General features: G+C 45.2%; 1 protein-coding gene across 1 annotated transcript in view; it reads right to left on the bottom strand.

Annotated features, from left to right (window-relative positions):
- Positions 1-19,491, bottom strand: part of hh (hedgehog signaling protein) — a 216,138-nt gene that overhangs the window by 25,549 nt on the left and 171,098 nt on the right. The window contains exon 2 of the mRNA XM_075693901.1: positions 17,714-17,975. Coding sequence (XP_075550016.1) covers positions 17,714-17,975 — 262 coding nt within the window. The remainder of the gene's footprint in view (positions 1-17,713; positions 17,976-19,491) is intronic.

Genomic DNA, 19,491 nt, shown 5'->3' with positions numbered 1-19,491 from the left:
TAGCCGCCTCATATAGAGCAGCAAACTGCTTTTTTTTAGCGAACCTCGTCGCGCTCACAAGTCAATTACTCCAAGCTTCGCTTAAAAACGTGACTCACCTTTCTCACACACAAGAACACCGCCGCAGCCGACGTTCACGAGACGTTTCCGCTGGCACGCCGCTGGTGTCGTTGATTTCTTCTCGATGGACGAATGGTGATTGGTGTTGATGGCAGTACGAATGAAGAACAAAAAGCACGGAAGGTGTCTTCGATAAATTCTGTTTTTATGTATCAGAAACACGCCAAATTTGGGTGTATAATTACTATTTTATAAAGCGATTGAGCAGAATTCGTTTCAACATTTTCTTTTTTTGCGCCTGCGTCCCCTGGCGTTTGATGAGAGCATTAGTTCGTTACGTAGCCGTGACGTAGTTCCTGAGGCCAGATTTCTCGGAGTGTCCGCTCTTTTTCTTTCCCTATGACTGTACGGACGTTCCAGCGCGTTCGACGCATATCAGAAGCGCGCGCACACACGCACACACGCACGCACAAAAGGCGAGCAGTTTCCGAAAGCACTCGCCAAAGACGGTACGGATGTTTTTACAAGAAAGCAAATCCCGCCGGCGTGGCACCATTTCCCGAAGAACAAAGAGCACCACTCATTAACAGTACACATCCGTAGAACGGCGCACAACAAGCCTGAACAAAGTGTACACCACTCGACGTCAAATCTGTCGCTGAACACGAACACCTTCTAACATTCACAAACCAAACGACGATGTGCTGCGAACTTCAAACAGATTTTACGGCCCTGTCCGGTTGATAGGGCTGCTCCACAGGCTGTCCTCGCTGTTGAAAGCAATGTCAGCAAAGTTGTTGAAAAAGGTTGCCTAAAACACGCAAGAACATTGAAATAATACGCCTGTACTACCCACGCTACCAATGCGATCACGGTTACCGGAACCACAGACGGCGAAGTAAACAAAAGACGTCATTTCCCCTCATTTCGGACCGAGACTTATAGTTACTTTCTCAGTCGTACGACTCTTCCTTTCGAGCAAGGCGCGACTTGTTCCTGGGACTGTGAGGGCGCTGCGGTCGAGCTCTGCACCAAGTGAGCGGTGCTGCTCTGTTGACATGTGCACGTTAGTTGCGGGTGTTTGCGCTTCTTGTGCTGTAGCCGATTTTATTTTCTCACTGCGTGTGCCTTGTCACTGTCCTCGTGCACGTGGCTGGCGGTCGAGGTCTTTTGCGTCCTGTCCAAGTTTTGCGCTCACGGAGACGCCAATACTGGCGAAGTGTGGGTCACCGAGCGTAAACATTGCGTGCGCCACTTTGGTTTGTAGGCCCACTTTTTTTTTCATCTCATTCCTTTCATCGGACCTGCACCCCCAGGTATGGTTTCTGTAGAATATTATACTTCAGCTTAAACAGCAACAGAAAGAAATAACGGCTGCTTTATTCAGCGAGCACCATGTAAATACCGAGTGCCGCGACAAACACCCATAACCGTGACAGGCTATAGCAGACGACGCTCGGACGCTTGGCGCGGAGGTCGATGGCAGCGCTGCAGTGGCGGGAACGGCAGCGGGCTAAATGGTGCGCATAGGCTAGGAATGGCGGACTTAAAGAGGATCTATAAACGTTATTGCGGCGGCCCGGGAGGTCGATGTGCTACTGATCGTTTGATCATATTTACGCGGTGCTTAGAGAACATGTGCTCCTTTTTTTGTGTGAATTAACGATCACAAAGCCCTGGGTCCTGTGCAACGCTATTAGCTCACTGTATGTTTCTTGCGCTGCGCCGTTGTTGATTATCGTAGTGCGGTCCACACGCGCTTTCTTTGTTGCCGGCTCATGAGAAGCTGTTGTACTCTCGCCGCACCCGCATCGGCTCATAGTGCACGGAAGAATGTGTTGATAGTTGTGCTATCGCGTGCTGTAGTTCACCGCAATTCAACACTACGCTGGACGGACTGTTGGTGCAGTCGATGCGGCGTGAACGGACACGAAGGAGCGCTCGCCTCAGAAGGTAAGTCCGGCGCCTAGCGCATTCTTATGGTTCATGTAGTATACCTTGTCATGCGCAGCAGATGATTAGTACAGCTACAAAAACAGTAACAGTGATTCCCTATTGGTTCGTTCGATATCGTAGTGCACATTTAGCAAAACGTTTCACGAAAATCACCCCGAGATTGATGCTGTTAAGAGCTTCATCTATTGTTTATTTTCTTTTTGTTATGAAGTACGCTAGCGCCGGGGCATCGCTTGGCCTGAACGGGCACAAAAATTCAAGCAGGGAATGTCACTGCTTCTGTACGTAATTTCTCAGCAAGAAATCGTATAGACACTCTAGAAGTACGTTGATGTGTTGTGCAAATGTTTTCACAGCTAACGTCAACGCGCGACGGCATCCAAATGATCTGACTCGTGAGAAGATTTTAGCTTGTATGCAAACTTTGATGCTTATAGATTGTCGCCAAGACAACCTGTATTTATTGTGTTTAGTGTTCTGCTTGTTTTCGTGCCTTTGACACGTTGAATAACCGCCTGTGATGTAAGAATGAAATATTTAATTTGTCTAATGCATGCAGCTTCTTGTAGCTGGCTGTACGAGAGCTTTCCACAATTTGACGCGATGTTGTTAAATCACAAGTTTGCAGATTCAGCAGTGATTACAATAAGCGGAACATTTATTGTTTAGGGATGTCACAATTTCCTGAGACGGAGGCATCTCTGCACCACAAAGGAAACTGCGGCACTATGCAGCCTGAACAGCACGACAAAGCATCTGATTTGCCTGCTTTGACAAGGTACGTACAAAACGGTCACAGCCATTTATGTGTTCTAGGTTCTGTTCGTGTATTTGGTAGCTGCCAACTTTCCCGAGTCTCTCATGCAATTTATAAATTCTTGCTATTCTACAATTTTACTAATGTTCCATTAAGTAACGAGAATGAAGTTCTATTAGTGAAGATCTTCTAAAGCTGTTGAGAAATGGGGTGGCATAGGATTGCGAAAATGCACGCAAAAAATAGTCATGGCGCTTATGCTGCTTTCTTAATTGCTAGCAATGAAAAATCCCTAACAAAAATACCAGAGGGGCACTTGCTTTAGGTAAGTTTATTAAGATACGTTCCGGAAGCAGGCTAAATTTGCAGCAACAGAAGCACTCCGAAAAACTCACTGATCTAAAAACAGGTTAGTTTCTGCTTTTCCAAGTGTGCTGTTTGTGTGCAGCGTGTCAAGGTAAATAATGGTTAATAATGTATGCGTAGAAAAATGTGGGTGCTGAGAGAAAGCTTTAGTAAAGTGCGTGCTGTCTTTCCAACACAGTATTTCTGTCTAGAATTTTTGCAAAATATGAAGTGCACAGGCTGGCAGGTTTGGCAAACCATGTTCAACACTTTTGCTTTAGATTTTAATTTAGCCGGTTCATTATCTGTCCCTAGTATAGCATAGCGTCAAGCTTGAAGCTGATCTCTGATGTGACGTCAGTTGCAGGATGTAATAACTTGGTATCACAAACTGCTTGTTACGCATGTCAGTCAACCTGGTGCAGTGGTCACAGGTGAGAGTATAACCGAAAGCTGGGCATTATTTGCCCTTCTGCACATGATGTGGGATAGAGCTTGAACTATGCTATAGTGGCACCATCTCCCTCACCTTCTCTTCCTCATTATTCTGTCAACTTGCAGTAATATGCACAACTTCTAGAGGCTTAATTATGGTGTTGTCTGCTGAACTTGGCTGATGTGAATTTCAGTAGTCTGGGGTACCCTCAAAGCCATGCTGTACTTCGCATGCATTTTAATATGGTCAATTTGAAATATGTGATTGTCTGTGGCATTCTCAGAGAAACAAGGCCTCTTGTGAATAATGCATACATGCATTATTCGCATTTTCTAATACTCTTTCAAGAAGCAGCCAGTGTTCCTCATGTACATGTTTTCAGAAGATGCTTAAATGCAAACCGCCATGGAACTTGTTTATGCCTTAAAGTAGCACTCTTTCACCAAACAAAGCCTTATTTAACGCACAATTCATAAGAAAGGTGAGGAAGTGACGGGACGTAAGTCTAACAACCATCCAATTTTACTGCTTGCACAGCATTATAAAGCGAGAGGTGAAAGGGCAAGAACAGATAAATCGAAAATGCATGTTGCTCACACAACTGCGAAAAGGACACATGGCATGGCTATTATTACGCTTGGTTTACAATGATAAAGAAGCAGTCTTGCTATCTGATAATCCACTGGAGGTGGAGCCAACTTGCAGATTCCCTGTCACACATATAAGGAAATCTTAACGAATTTCGCCAGCACTGTGGTCCTTATACATTGCCACAGTTGCACAGTTTTCAAACAAAATAATGCAAGTGAGCTTTGCACTACCAAGTGACCACCAAATGACCTGAGCATTCAGTTAACATGGTTGCAAATCCAGTCATTTATACATTGGCCTGTTTTGGCGACGTAGTGTCTACTGCACGACAGTGGTATTTAATATCCATCAGCACCCCTGTGCTCTACCAACTCTTTCTTGCATGCTTTTTTTTTCACAGGTAGTGGAATATTACTTGATTCCAGAACAATTTGGTTTGTTCTACACTTGATAGTGAACTTGCGAGTCCTATATTAAACATGGAATTGGGTAGAAAGATGTGGTATTTCTTATGGTGCCCTGGTGCATTCAGCTTGTGCAGATGCTTCAAGCTTGTATTGTCAAAAATTGGGGTGAAGCCATAGGAGGAGAGTTGTAAAAGCGTAACGAAAGCCTCCTGATAGATATACTGAGTTGTGCTGCTGTGGACATTTATTGTTTATCCCTACTGGGTAACGCTGTTAGGGTTATGGATGCTTCGACACTGTAGGGCCTACAAGATGGCTAGCATTACAGAACACATTAAAACGACTGTAGGGATGCATGTCGTGCTATGGTATCATAATTGGCCCACAAAGTGACCACCTTTGCTTACACTATGTGGTAATCTGGTTCAGTTTACTTAACCCGATTGCCATCTATGCGTGAGGAGGAGAAGGGACTATAAAAATGAAGGGACCTTCGATTAATGTTCTTGTACATACATTGCATTTTTCTTAGCTTGCTGGCTTTGTTGCTTAAAGCTTTCTATGGGCGTATATCAGCGTTTCATTCTTATATATACCTAATAAGTATCGCTTTGTTCACAGTGTCACTTCTTATATTTACCGTATTTACTCACATAGTGATCGCACTCACGTAATGAACGCAGCCTTGAATTTTGTCGTCCAAATTCGATTTTTTTATATTTCCTGTGTTGATCACGCCCCGAACTTGCCGCAGCGATCTGTCATGTGCCATGTCTATTAATGATCGCACTTACCATCTGTCTAATGCTATGCGAACAACTCTTCAAGACAAACCAAGCAGTCTGCACGCACCAAACATTCTTAAGCAGATGCCCGATTTCATTCCTTTCATTACTTTCCGCACTTCCATGACAAAAAAGCTACAACCAAAATTGCCTTTATTATGTGTAGGCTTTGTAATGGTTGTGGTCAAGAACAACAAAAAAGGCTCCTTTCGATTCTTCTCATCTGCACTCGTGGGCATGCAACAAATCTTGTAACACTTGTAACACAGCTAAGATATTCGCCCACCCTTAGCGGAAACGTGCTGTATTAGGATAGTAGTGAAGACAAATGCCGCAGTTTCCGCAGCATGCCCGCCGTGTCTTTCTATGTCACTGGCAGCTAAGCGCGCCCATCTGTTTCTGCCCCCTCATAGCGGACATGGCTACGTTACTGCCCCAAACTTACTGATATTAATGATATTATTCATTCCGGGTACGGAAGAAACTGTTTCAATGCACATAATGTACTCACGAGAAAAAAAAATCGCATTCGGCGCATTTGGTGTGTTCAGCTTGCTGCGCCGGCCGCCATTTTTGTTTTCGTGTCCCGCACTACACACAGTGGCAGCCATAGAGTTAGTAGAACAACTCTAGAGGAAAAGCTGGGCCGGAAAATGGGGAACCTCTAGGGCGCCGCCCTGTTGCTACTGATCAATGTGGCCAGCGCAATTACTATTGAAAGAGCTGAAAGCAAGTACAGGTCACCTTATGCTTTCTCATCTAAAAACGCATACCTGATGGCTTTATGAAGGTGAAACGTTAATATTAAGTTTACAGAAAGGGATCGCTAAGTCCGCGACTTATGTAAATCACGATTTACGCATTCATGCAATAAAGGATGACGCGAATTTCGGTTTCGAATCTGTTTTTTGGATGCGTAGTAGTTTCGTACAGTTTGCGTTTGACATGCGATCGCGCGTCCACATGGGACGCTATGGCACACTCGTGCCTTATGTGCCACCGAAGCCCCGAAGTGCTCTGGCATATACCTTCACATGTAAGTAAACGAATGTATCTCCTTGTTGAGAATATCACGCGAGTAGGCAGCTCTTGTGGTGCATCACAATCGTTTGAGAAGCGTCACAGTAGAGCATTTTTCTGCATGCGGAGCAGTGTTTTTATTTGCAGGTTTCCCTTCAGTAGGAAATTGCTGGACAAGCGGGCCAGCGCACCGGAATTGTACTGGCGAAGCCACAAGCAACTCAAAGAATCTGTTTAATTGTTGCACTTTGAACAATCATGCTTCTACAAAGGCCACAGCAGACAAACAGCCTGATGCCGAGTATTTCTGTGCCACGAAGTAATCAAGAGGCGAGTGCCTAATGCGGACAAAATCGAGTGCATCAAGACTTAGAACGACAGAAAGCTCAGCTACTTGGTAAGGATTCATTATGCAAAACAGAGGTGAGGCGTGCAGACAGGACACAAGAGTAGAGAAGTGGGCGGCGCTCGTGTTGTTTGCTTGTAAATACTCTACTCTTGTGTCCTGTCTGCACGCCTCACCTCCGTTTTGCATAAGGAGTGCATCAACCCACATATTAATAGCGTAGGCGTTTTATTAACTGTGCAATATTTTCAACACTTCCTTGCATGCCATTTCATGTGGAATATCTTTTATGGTCACAAATTTGTGCAGCGAATCTATTTGCATGATCGACTCCGGGCCTGCGGGAACGTTCACTTGCACTTGATGCTGAGTGTTTTACATGTATCCATAAACTGAAGATATGCACATCAGATCCCTGCGAGCATTTTCAAAATTCAATTATTTTAGACAACAGGCACATATGCAATACTGACATAATCCCGAGTACCACTAAGCAGCTGGGACACATTTTTGTTGACCATACTCGCAGGTAAAATAAGTAGATCATGTGTACAGCTCCAGCTCATTCTCCTTAAATCAGTGTGTACAAAGGGTATGCAAAAATAATTTTTTTCTCGCGCACCAATTATTTTACTGTATAAGCAAGAGAACCCACCACGTTAGTGTAACGTATCTTGTACATCACACTAATATGTGCTTTAATTTACCAAGTGAGATGAGTTACATTTATGGCTCATTCAGTCATATCACACTGCAAGCTGCATTCATCAATCTTCAATTGGATTTTGCAAATGTTTAATGAAACATGCTTCCCTTTTATGCAGATATGCAATGGCAAGCCCTTCCGTGTGTTCCAAAGGTAAAATTTAAGCTCTAAATTAAAAAAGACATTTTTAGTCAAACAAGCAAAAATGGTGAATGCAGAGTATCAGAAGCCCAAGGTACAGAAATTATGAGAAGTGTCGAATGATTTTAAGGAAAGAGTCGTATTTGAAAATGCAAGACTCTTTAGTGGAGGTCAAGCAAGTCAATATAGATAGAATACTCTGCAAAATTATGCGAGTGAGGGAAGTCAAACAATGGGTCAGGAAATGCGTTGTTTTTCTGCAAAACAAAAGCTGATTGCCATTACATAAGTCATTTTAGCATCATGAGACTGCTGCTTGATAAATTCAGAAATAAACCAAAAACAAGACAAGAAAAAATAAAAAAACAATTTAATGATGCTCTCTCTACACTGGGATAAATAAAGACAAACACATCACATCTAATGTGGACATATCAGACGCCTTGTGAAACACTAAAGGAAAAATTCAGTTTCGAGCTATGGCACTTGCCGCATAGATGTGGGGGGCCTTGCACTAATAGTGATAGTTACCACTGCATTTAGAAATTGAAAGCATTCGTGCAGACAAGGATGATTCTTTATATATTTGGCTACCACTTCAAATGCCTCCACCAAGTGTTACAATGCTGCACGCAGCCATACTAAGGATCTCGCAGCAACACCTGCAGGTAAAAGCAGAAGCAGTCGAAGTGCTGGTGTGTACTGGACACTATGTTTGAAAATTTTTGGGAAGAAGAGTGCAAGAAGCAGACATAACTGCATTTATTTTCATAATTTACCATTTGAATGGCCTTTTCTTTTTGCTTAGACAATGCCTACGCCTAGCCACAGCAGCGCCCTCATACAGACTCTGCAAGCCAAGAGGCCGTGGAGGCAAATGCAGGTAAGAGACAAGATGCAATAGCACTGGTATCGACATTCATCTAATTTGTTTCTTTTTCTTTCGTTTAGGCAGCCAGCACACCTCGACCAGCCACCTTGACTGCGGGTGTGTCGCCCTAGTCGCCAAGGAAACATTTGAGGGAAAGCGACAGGCAATGTGAACAGCCACTTCTCCATGTAAACGATACTATTTCTCTCGGATGACTCCTACGCCTCGCCACTCGAGCACACTTGTGCACAAAGATGCCGCACAGGCACGTGCAGGTCAGAGGCAAGAAGCGGTGGCACTGGTGTCGACATTCACCCAATTTCTTTTTCTTACACTGAGGCAGCCAGCACACCTCGAACAGCCACCTTGACTGCGGGTGTGTCAGTAGATTCTTGTTGTACATATGCTCATAATAAACTTCAGTAAACTTGAACTTGAAAATGAACTTGAAGGCAAATGGGACATTGATGCATTGTATTTTTGAACATTTATTGTACACATACAATTTATGTTACACTTTGCAGTGCTACAGAGCGTATTTTGAAGCTTCCCCCCCCCCCTATATTTTGCACCTTTAATTACGTATGTGTTGTGTGGCCCTCAATGCAGTTCATGTTGTAGCAGCTGCTTTGTCTGTGTATCGCACATTGGCTTAAGCTCGTGATATCCGCATACTTCTCTCACATATACAAAATAAGGTTCTATGTAGTCCTCAGTGTTACAACAAAAAATGAAAGTAAACAATCCGATCGTGGAATTGTGTTTAATACAGTGATTCCTATGACAGTTACTGACAAGTTGACAACTTGAACTGGTCAATTGGTCCATAGCCTCCTCTATTTTTCAAAAATAAAGGAGGCTATGGATCCGTCATGGCAAGGAATTGTATGAATACATAAAAAGAGGGGGGTATGTGTGTATGTTTGTAGTAGGGGGTACAGGATTAGGGCGGTACGAAAAGATGTACCAACACCGTCCTCTAGACACATTCCGTTAAGGTACCGTAACAAAGCGTATTATGCATAAAGTTCATACAACCAACTCTGATATTACTGCACACGCCAGGCGACGCGAGCTACATTTGTCATGACGCATTCGCGACTGCACCGGATGCCCTCCATATTATTCTCTTTAATCGTGCACACTGCACCGAGGCAAAAGAAAGATCATGGGCGCAGGTGCCTTTAAGGTATCTCGAGCTTGCGAGGCTCTGCTGCGCGTGCCAGGGGAGCTGTCCGTGCGAACACTCCCTGGCACACACCTGCCTCGGCGGCCCCAACCTGTGTACCGTTCTGCTTCGAGCTTTGATCCCCCCACTGTCCCTTGGGTGCCCTGTGGAGTTCCTGCGCCGCATGCTTTATTATAATCTCAGGTGCTCTCCTGAGACTTCCGTTTGTCGGTTACATGTGCCCTACCCCAACTGGATCAGTACTTATAAAAATAAAAAAGCCCGATCTGTCGTCGCGACGATAGATCGCGAAAGCGGCTTTTGCAACATACCGCGCCCGTGCGAAGAGAATTACGGAACGCCAACGAGAAATCTGACCACAGCTTCGAGCTCGTGACCTCGTCGAGTGACACTCCTGCAACAGGCGTGAGCGCTGAAAACCGCATACCACAGGAAACTTCAACAGGATTATCCCTCGGTTGCATAACTGCCACCTGTACGGCCAACATGGACCACACCCGCACCGTCCCGCAACATCGAATAAAGAACCAACTTATAAAGCCCAAACACACGGCTACACGAGGCTGCACGCACACATCACTACAGTACAAGCGAGACGCCATGCTGCTACGCTGCTACTGTTGCTGGATTAAAACTGACTACTGTCACCAAGTCTAGCAAGCGTCTCAGGAGCTGGCAACCTCGGCGCGTAGCAACATGGCGGCGCTCTTGCGGTTCCCGATTTCAATGCATGGGCCCTATGGGTAGCTTGTCCTCTAGAGTCAGTATAGTAACTCTATGGTGGCAGCCACCTATTTGTTGACCTGTTGCCATCCCGCAGCAAACGCGGGGTAAAAAAAAAATTCTTTTTGCGGGAAATTTAACCGGCGTAATGATCACACATCTGAATTTGCGACCATTTTTTTACAAAAAAGTGCGATCATTTCGCGAGTAAATACAGTACTCTTGTGACACCAAGCTCACTTGTTTTAATACAGGTGTGGCTGGGCCTGCAGAAAAGCTGTAAGCAGACTGCAGTGTTGCTGATGAGTGCTGATCTCCACGTCCGAGTTGGTCCCACAACATCCAGGCACCACGGTGCTTTCACAAGGTAATATGATATGGACACCTTGCACCTCAGTATCAGTTTTGAGTTTGACTTTTGATAAATATTTAAGAAGACACAAGGGTTCGCCTTGCTGATAAATACACTCGCGTTCTTTTTTTAAAGTGCTCTTTCTGCAGTGTTCATCATGTACATGTTTTCTGAGGATGCTCATACTCCTTAAATGCAAACTGCCATGGAGCTTGCTTAGGCCTTAAACTAGAACTCTTTCACCAAGAAAAAAAGCCTCATTTAACGCACAATTCATAAGGAAGGTAAGGAGGTGACCGCCAGTGTCTAACAACTATCCAGTTTGACTGCTTGCCCAGCAATATCAAGTGAGAAGCGAAAGGCCAAGAACAGATAAATCGGCAATGCATGTTGCTTGCACAACTGCGAATGCGACACATGGCATGGTTACTATGTATGCTGGGTGCGATCGGAGATGGTTGTTCGGCGCGTTCGTTCGGTTACCGGCACGCGCGATTGACCTACTCCGCGCCGACGTCGCCAGCCGTGGGGCGCGGCCATGTTTTTGGTGACGTCAAAATGACGACACGCTCCTGTCATCCTCCCACCAAGCATTTCTTCTGCTAAGCGCCGAACCCGACGGGAGCTGGGAAGTTTGGAGCGATCATACGGCTTCGCATGGCGCGTCTGGTGGATTAGATTGGATCCAACAGGCAGCTGCGGCATGATACGTTTGAATCCAATCCATAGTTTAATTCGAGAAAATGGCGCTTCCGTTGGGAACTTAGGTTGTTGCGCTGGCGTTTCTAGAGGAAGGAGGAGAGTGGGTGGCGTTGCGAAACGCGTTTGAAGAAATGGCAGAAAGTGAATTCCGGCGTCGTTTTTGTTTTTCGAAACAAATAATTCGTTGGTTGTACAAAGAAATCGACCCCGTCATCGGTGCCAGCGAGCCACTGGAATGTTATCGCTGCCTCTGTTCCCGTCGCTTTTTTTTTTCCTTCTCGCTGTGCACGACACTACCTAGGGACGACGAAAAGAAACTAATCGTTATAAACTGGAGTAGTGGCACATACTGCTTTTTGAAAGCATGTTTGGGCTTGAGAAGAAAAAATATATTTTTTAGATAAAGATTTCATTAATTTGGAAGTCGAGAAACATTTCATTTTGTAGTATACTGTCTGCAAGCAGACGACAAACGACGCAAGTAAACTTCCGAGGAGGTCACCGCTTCCTGATTGGCTGCTCTCTCCGCCCTGCTGTCACAAATTGTGCATACTGCAACTTTGTGACGTTGCAGCAACTGAACAGAACGCGTATCGAACAATATATCTCCGATCGTGCCCCAGATAGGACGATAAAAATATTGTAGTTTTTACATTAGCCGGTAAGCTACTTAAAATTTTACACCAGCAAACAACCAGTTTAGTAGCTGTAGTTGTTGCACAGTTACTTCAGGAGTAAGATATTATTTTTAATGAAAATTGAGTAGTGCTGCGGTTAGCGAAGCTATTTCTGCCCGTACAATAAATTAGGCATTTTTAAAGAGGCGGCATATAACAATTTTGTTGCTGTGCCACATAATTAGTAAAGTGAGGCAAGGTTTAAGTAAGAGAAAGAGAAAGATTAACCTTGTCGTACAAACAGATCCTTGTCTGAGCCGTCGTCACTGTGATGCATCGGCTCCCAGATAACTGGGGGGGGGGGGGGGGCTAAAATCTTTGTTTCACCAGTGCAGTATAGGGGGCAGGGCCAGACAGCAGCTGAAATGTGATGTAATAGAAGCTGTTCATATTCAGTACTTAGCAGACAGGTGCATTTACACTATGTCACTGTTACTATACCATACGGAACTGGCAGCCTACGTTCTTGGACAATAAAAATAATAGTATAATGCAGAATGTCGGGGGGCAGGAAGTTCATTGCATAAAACGTATCTGATAATACTTTCAGTCCTGCATCTATTGCGCTACCCAATTAAGAAAAACCCATGCTAACAGTTGTATCCTACATGTGTGTGGAATGTGGTCTGGCGCAAGTACCATGTGTTGTACAGTTGCTTATGCTATTATGTAACATTTAAGAGCATTTTTTTTCAATGCCATAAAACCAGTTGAAGACTAGTGCCCTTTCTGTCCTGTCATCTTTTCTGCATTTTAAGACATTTCTTTTTTCCTCCAAAGGATGAGTGTTTCTATTCACTTGGTTCAGCACTGCCTGTGACATTAGGTGTCGCCTAATGACTCTCGTGCTCTGAGCAAGGTGTGTGACCATTGTGCAGTGCAAAAGAGCAAAAACAGTGCCAGTGTACAACTGAAATGACACAGCGACTCAACATTGTTTTGTCATCAGGGTAAAATACAGGAATGCCAAAAGTCGTCATGCCTAGTTGTGTCTTTCTTCTCGCGTTTGCTTCCTTGCATGACACTGCATTGGCAACTTGCTTTCAGAATTGCATATTCACACTCTGTAGTCGTGATGATCATGACCACGGTGTTGTTCGCAGCGGTCAACTGTGGCAAGTAGTACTTTCATTGTGACTTGGTGCAATACACGCAGTCTCACAAACATGATGGCTATCGAGGATAATAATTGTACTGTGGCCTGCACGCTGGCATCCAATCAGCCAGTTACATTGAGATTGTAGAACAATCTGTTACCGCCAGCTCAATGGTGAAAAAATTATCGGGATGGACCCGTGGTAGTGAATAGCATGTCTCTGATAAAGATGCGACCAAGTCTTGTGCTATGACTGCACTGCAAAGGAGTACTTCCTCAAGGCCCTTGCCACTACGAACAGTATAATCAGTCGCGAATTGACATTTGCAGCTACCGCACTGCTTATGTGTGAAATAGAAACAGGATTTCCCGATTAATTCAGTATAAAAGTGTGTTTGTGTGAACGTTTGTTTTTTATTTTCATACCCTTAATAATTCAACATTCCGTTAATACAGAATTTTGTTCCAGTCCTGGGAAATTTCAGTGAATGAGCTTTTACTGTATACACGCCTTCTTTCACCGCATGTGTAATTTGAGCTCACTGGGTTACTCCAAGAACATTTTTCAGCCTCAAGGGTAAGATTTCTAGCTCGGACAAAGCAGCTCCGTAAGGATGCAAGAAGTTTTACTGTGGTTTTCTACTGTTCCCATCTGCTTCCCTAAACTTTTTCTCAAGTCTAAAGAAAATCTAGTATATCCCGTACAAAAGGTGCTTGTCGCTCACTGTGGGATTAAATGTAGTGAATCCTCTGAGCTAGAATAGTTGTCCCTGACCCATTATCAGTGAAGCTTCATTGACTAGTGCTTTCCTACAGCCAGGACGTAAACTTTGAACCTCTTGCATATATCTTAGTTTTATCCTTGAGTGCCATCACTGTATCTGGCAACCTAGTTTTCCTTAATAACTGTTACCTTTCTTATCCATTATTTCAGGAAAATATACTTTTTCTGAGAGCACATATGCTATTATTGTATTTGACTAACTAATCTCTTGCAATTTTCATCTTTCGTAGGTTCACATTCGAAATGGGTTATTTATTTGTGCTAGTAAGTGGATGTGGGTAAACCAAGCCAAAACGGACAGCACGTTTGCCAGGGAGATTGCCAGATGCTTGTGGCAGGCACATGAATTAATCCACAGGAGTGTTACAAGCAAAATATGTATGCGAAAGCTAAAGGAAGGTGGTGAGGCCAAGCCAGCGTTGACACCACAAAAACTTGGTGCATATCTAAGTAAGTATACCCTGTCCTGCTAGCTCATGTTTTCATAAGGATTGCAAAGTGTTTCGAAGTTAAAGGAGTAATGCCTATCACACAGTGCTTTTTCTGCACGAATATAATGGGCTGTCGGTAAGATCGGGTTGTATAGAGGTGGGATCTCTCATATGGGCCGACACAGTTTACATCTACACATCAGGGGCATGCATAGCTGTATGCGTACATTTAATGCTGTGCTCTAGCTCGCTAACAAAAACTATCATTTAGTTTCTATAGTGGTATTAAAGGTGCATTATTCTTTCCTATAAACAATTCTGCACTGGCATCTATGCAGTGTTTTCCGTCTGCATATTCCGCAGTGCGGTAGCAAAGAGCTGTGCTATCTGTGTATTCACTTGCATGAGCTTGTTACACTTGTTCATTTAATGTAAAATACTTGTGGAAAAGTATTAGACTATTTCTGTGGTCTTGTATTGCAATTCTGCAGCCATTTATATTGTTTGTAAAACGCGAACATTTAACAGAGACAGGAACAAGACAGTGCGAGGACGAGCACTTGCTTTCAACTGCTGTGGTTAATGTTGAAATATCAATTTACGTAGGTAGAAAACTCATAAGCCTCCGTGTTCTCTTTTTCTTGTTTCTCTGTGAGATTTTCACGCTTTACACACAATATCATGCAAGAACCAGCCCGTTCAGTTATGCAGTGGAGCCACCTATTGTGCATGTCAGTTCCAATGGCTTGTTAGAATCTAACAGGGCCGGCTGCTTTGTTTACATTTTTTTTTTGCAGAGGCATACGAGCACTTTGTGTCAAAAACACCGAGCACTGTGGATACAGAGGCAAGGAGGCTGAAGGACCAGAACAAGCACCTGGCCACCATGCTTCGGGATGCAAAATAAAGATGGTTTGTGTTAATTGTGTGCCCTAAAAAGTGTCCTCTTTGTCTCCGAGCTGGCACATCGGCCGACTCACGTGATAGAAATTAACTCACTGTAACGTTGGCAGTAGATGTTACTGTGTGGAACTTCACCAAAAATATTGCATGAACAAAATAACTCATTCAACACAAATGAGGACACTTGTAGAATGCAGCTAAACAAGAATAGTGTCATTTTGCATAGCTGAACGAGAACATTTTCATGTAGCATACACAAACGAGAACGATATCGTTGAGCATAGCCGTGCGAGAACTATCTCGTCAAGCATAGCTATGCGAGAATAATCTCGTTTAATGTACCCATACGAGAACGATCTCGTTCAGTGACGATGTCCTCTCGAACACATGTGACATACGACATCGTTCAGTCTACGGAGCAATAATAGCGTAGAGAAGTTCTCGCAAAATTCTCATACATATTTTTTTCAATAGGGTGGTGCCATCACAAACAGACTCTGTGCTTAGTCACCAGCTAAAAACAAACAGTTAGGATTTTTGGGTATATGTAAGCTGCTTGCATCACAAGATATACAGCAATTTACTTCGTGAATTCTAGAAATTCTAGCTATTCACACCAATGTCAACATGATAAAAAGCAAGGCTGCCCGAAATTTTCATTCATAATATTAGTGCTGTCAGGCGTGTCCACATTTCAGGACAAGGCTGTATGTCTTGACGCACGTAACTGTTATGATGTTCTCTAATGTCCCCCAAAATAGTACCACCTTGAAAATGAGCAGTAACAACTTCTACGAACGATACATGCACGAAACAGAAAAAGGCCGGTAGGATAGCCTTATTTGTAAGGGTACTAAATATGAAAACGTGATCGGCTATACTTCTGCACAGTTCACTTCTGAGCACACGCACACCGCGTAGAACGAGCACTTCTCCAGCCAGCAACGCTGCGACACATCGCACATATATAGCACGGTTTGTAGCTTGCGAGCACATTTTGTAACAGCAAGAACACAGCTGGAACGTCGCGGTCACCAGGGCGCATCGTAGCCGGCAAAACGGCTCACACGGTAAAAGGCAGCGATAACGAGACAATAAAAACTTATCGCTACTGATCGTATCACCACTTCCGAAAGTCACGAAGGACTGGCGTTCACTACGTCGCGGCAACGAACCGCATACACAGAGCAGATGCCAATCGTGTTCACTTGGTGCGCCAATCGGACACTACTGATTTCGCCACGCAGTGAACATGTGTCCTGTTCAAAAAAAGCACGTGTATGTGATGGACTTCTCGTTCGTGACGCGCACGCGAAGCTTGGAAAAAAAATCCGAAGTCGACGGCTTCAAAAATTTCCCATCCGACGCTCTCGTAAACACAACACACTTCCTTCGCTCCGTCAGTTTCTGTCGGCGATCGCACGCACTGACGAGGCCTGAAAGGGTGCACCGCCTTGCTGCCTTAAGTGACTATCTCCGTGTGTACCAGATAACTCTAGTAAAAATCATGAGGAGAAAAATAGACTTTTCTGACGCGAGTGTAGCTTAGGCCTCGCGTCCCCGTTTCGCTTTGAGCAAAGCGCCATGTTTGCTGTGACGAAACCCGACACCGTCCGCCTCGAACCAGCCAATAAGAGACGAGCAGGCGTGCGGACGGGAAAGTTGCGACCGCTCGTCCCTCTCCACTAGAGAGCCATCTGCATGCGGGCGGACGAGGGCGGAACGGATGGGCGGATTGACCATGGAGCCACGTTCTAAAATGCGGGAGAGACACTTAATAGTGCTTACGTGCGGGAATGTATTCCAGTCACATTTGTGCAATGTTTTTTTCGAGCGTTCCTTATCCCTGCAAGCTCTCGCTTGCGTTCTAACTGCGCCTCGGTAAGGCCAAACCAAAACGCACCGAACCTCTCAACGCAATCACTTGCCCACAAGTGAAGGACACCTCGAAGGACACCTCAGCGGCGCAGCCTCTTCCCCATTGGCTTCGCTAATGACACGGTTGTTCCGAATTGTTCACAATTCGACCAAGAACGGGATTTCTTTCTTTTTCGAAGCTTAGTATTACTCGACTGCACCGACGTTGTTTCCACTGCATACGTGAGGTGCCACTGGACCGCCTTGCAGGACGTAGCGAGCGTGACCTGCTACGAGCCGGTCTATCGCCCGCCCTGGCTGCCGCCGCCGCGGGAGGCGTGGAGCTTCGCACCGGAGGGGGAGAACCGCACAGGCGGTCCACGGTCAACAACACGGAATGCGTCGGCAAAGCGAGTGACCCTGATGAAAGATGCACGAGGCTCGATGAGACGATGGCGCCGTTTACCGGAGGCGGGCTCTGCCGGCCAATGAACGCGCACGCGGCCGAGAGATGGAGCTGCCAGCTCTCGCACATTTTCCTCGTTCTTTCTACACGACAGACGTCGAGCGCGCTTTACCTGACTTGACGGACAGATGTATGTGGGTGCGCGACTCGTAGTAGACCCAGTCGAAGCCTGCCTCGACGGCCAGACGAGCCAGCATGCCATACTTGGAGCGCTCGCGGTCGCTCGTGGTCACGTCGACGGCGCGACCTTCGTAGTGCAGCGAGTGCGGCGCGTGGTGGCCTTCTTCGTCCCAGCCCTCGGTGACTCGCAACCGCACCCCGGGCCACTGGTTCATCACCGACACGGCCAGCGTGTTGAGCTTGCTCTTGCATCGCTGCATAAAGAAAAGCACGCAGCACTGAATGACTCCGAGTTACGATTTGACATGGGCGAGCAAAATCTCTCGCCATCCACACAGAGGTTTGCCGCGAGATAATAGACTATACAAGTATACAAGCATACATATACAAGTAGAGGCTGTAAATTCGAATACTAGGCTGCGTTGAGAGGCTACGCTGATATTCAGCTTTTTTCAGATTTCGTGCTCCGTAAGATTTTGTGGTCGAGCGTACATGCCCTTTGAAGCTGGGGCCCAAGCTTTGTGTGGTCCACCCACTGCACCGTCTACAATTTACATCGAAACAGAGGTTTACGGAGCCGCACTGCCGTCATGCACATTCATTGTAATCACGAGCACAACCTGAGGCAACCAATAGACTAGTCAGCACGTGATCAAGCATGGCGGCGCCCACGATATCGCCGTTAAGATGTCCTACATGGTAATTGTTCACTTCGTAAAAAAAAAAAAACGAGAGGAAAAAATCGATGGGCAATTCCCACAATTCCAAGTCGCCAAGTCGCATTTGGTGTTTTTATAGCGAAGCTGTATAAGACTAGGGTCTCTAGATTTCTTTCTTTCTTCGCCCAAGAACTCAACCAATCACAGCGGTAGGCGTGCCCGTTGGATTTCTTGCAGCACCACCAGCTGGCACTCTCCTCTGTGCATCCGAGGTGAAACCATGCAGGCGAAAGAAAGAGCTCGCCTTCACGCATATCATTCACCGCAAACGTTTCCCGGTAAAGATTACGGTCCCGTAAGCTGCAATTGCCGCGAAGCGGCAGCTATAGCATACGAAGCATGAAGTGACGTAAGTACACTTTCATATGTAATCTCTGCTGCGTAGCAACTGATTTAATTTGTGCTTTGATAGCGCCATGGAAGGGACACGCATAGTTAGGGCTCCCGACTAGAAGCGATAAGACACGATGAGCGATGGAAGGAATAGCAACGTCAACTTTCCTTATTCGCCGGCCTCGACGGAATCAGCCCAAAACTACTAAAAAATACGAATTGTAATATTGCAAGGTATTTGAAATTCTTTTCAAGGACACTTTCTACAGGTCTCATTCCAAAAGGCTGCCAGACTGGGAAAGTCTTTCCGCTTTACAAATCAGGTGATGAAAATTCTCCCCTAAACTACCGTCCCATGTATCTGACTACCGTCCCTTGCAAAATCATGGAACACGTCATATACTCTCACATTGTGGACTTTGTAGACGCTAACAACTTCTTGCATTCATCCCAGCACGGGTTCCGCAAGGATCAATCCCAAGCGGCAAAGCTACCCTCACGCTGAACGAAGGTCAACTCGCGAGTCTGTGTGGACGCATTCAGTGCGTGCTAAAGGCACAAGTCACAATAACCTTTAGGCTCATAAGATTTCAGCAATAAACAGCAATAAACAAGCTGTCGTTCAATGGCTAATTTCTAGTGCTTTCGTGGTGCGAAACCACGTTTCTAGTGAGAACGCTGCTGTATGGCAAAAGCCAAAAATAAATACGTCATCGCG

This window comes from Dermacentor variabilis, chromosome 5 (assembly GCF_050947875.1).
Source record: "Dermacentor variabilis isolate Ectoservices chromosome 5, ASM5094787v1, whole genome shotgun sequence".
In the NCBI taxonomy this organism is placed as follows: Eukaryota; Metazoa; Arthropoda; class Arachnida; order Ixodida; family Ixodidae; genus Dermacentor; species Dermacentor variabilis.
Note: the sequence above shows the minus strand (reverse complement) of the source record. Positions and strands in the feature narration are given on the sequence as shown.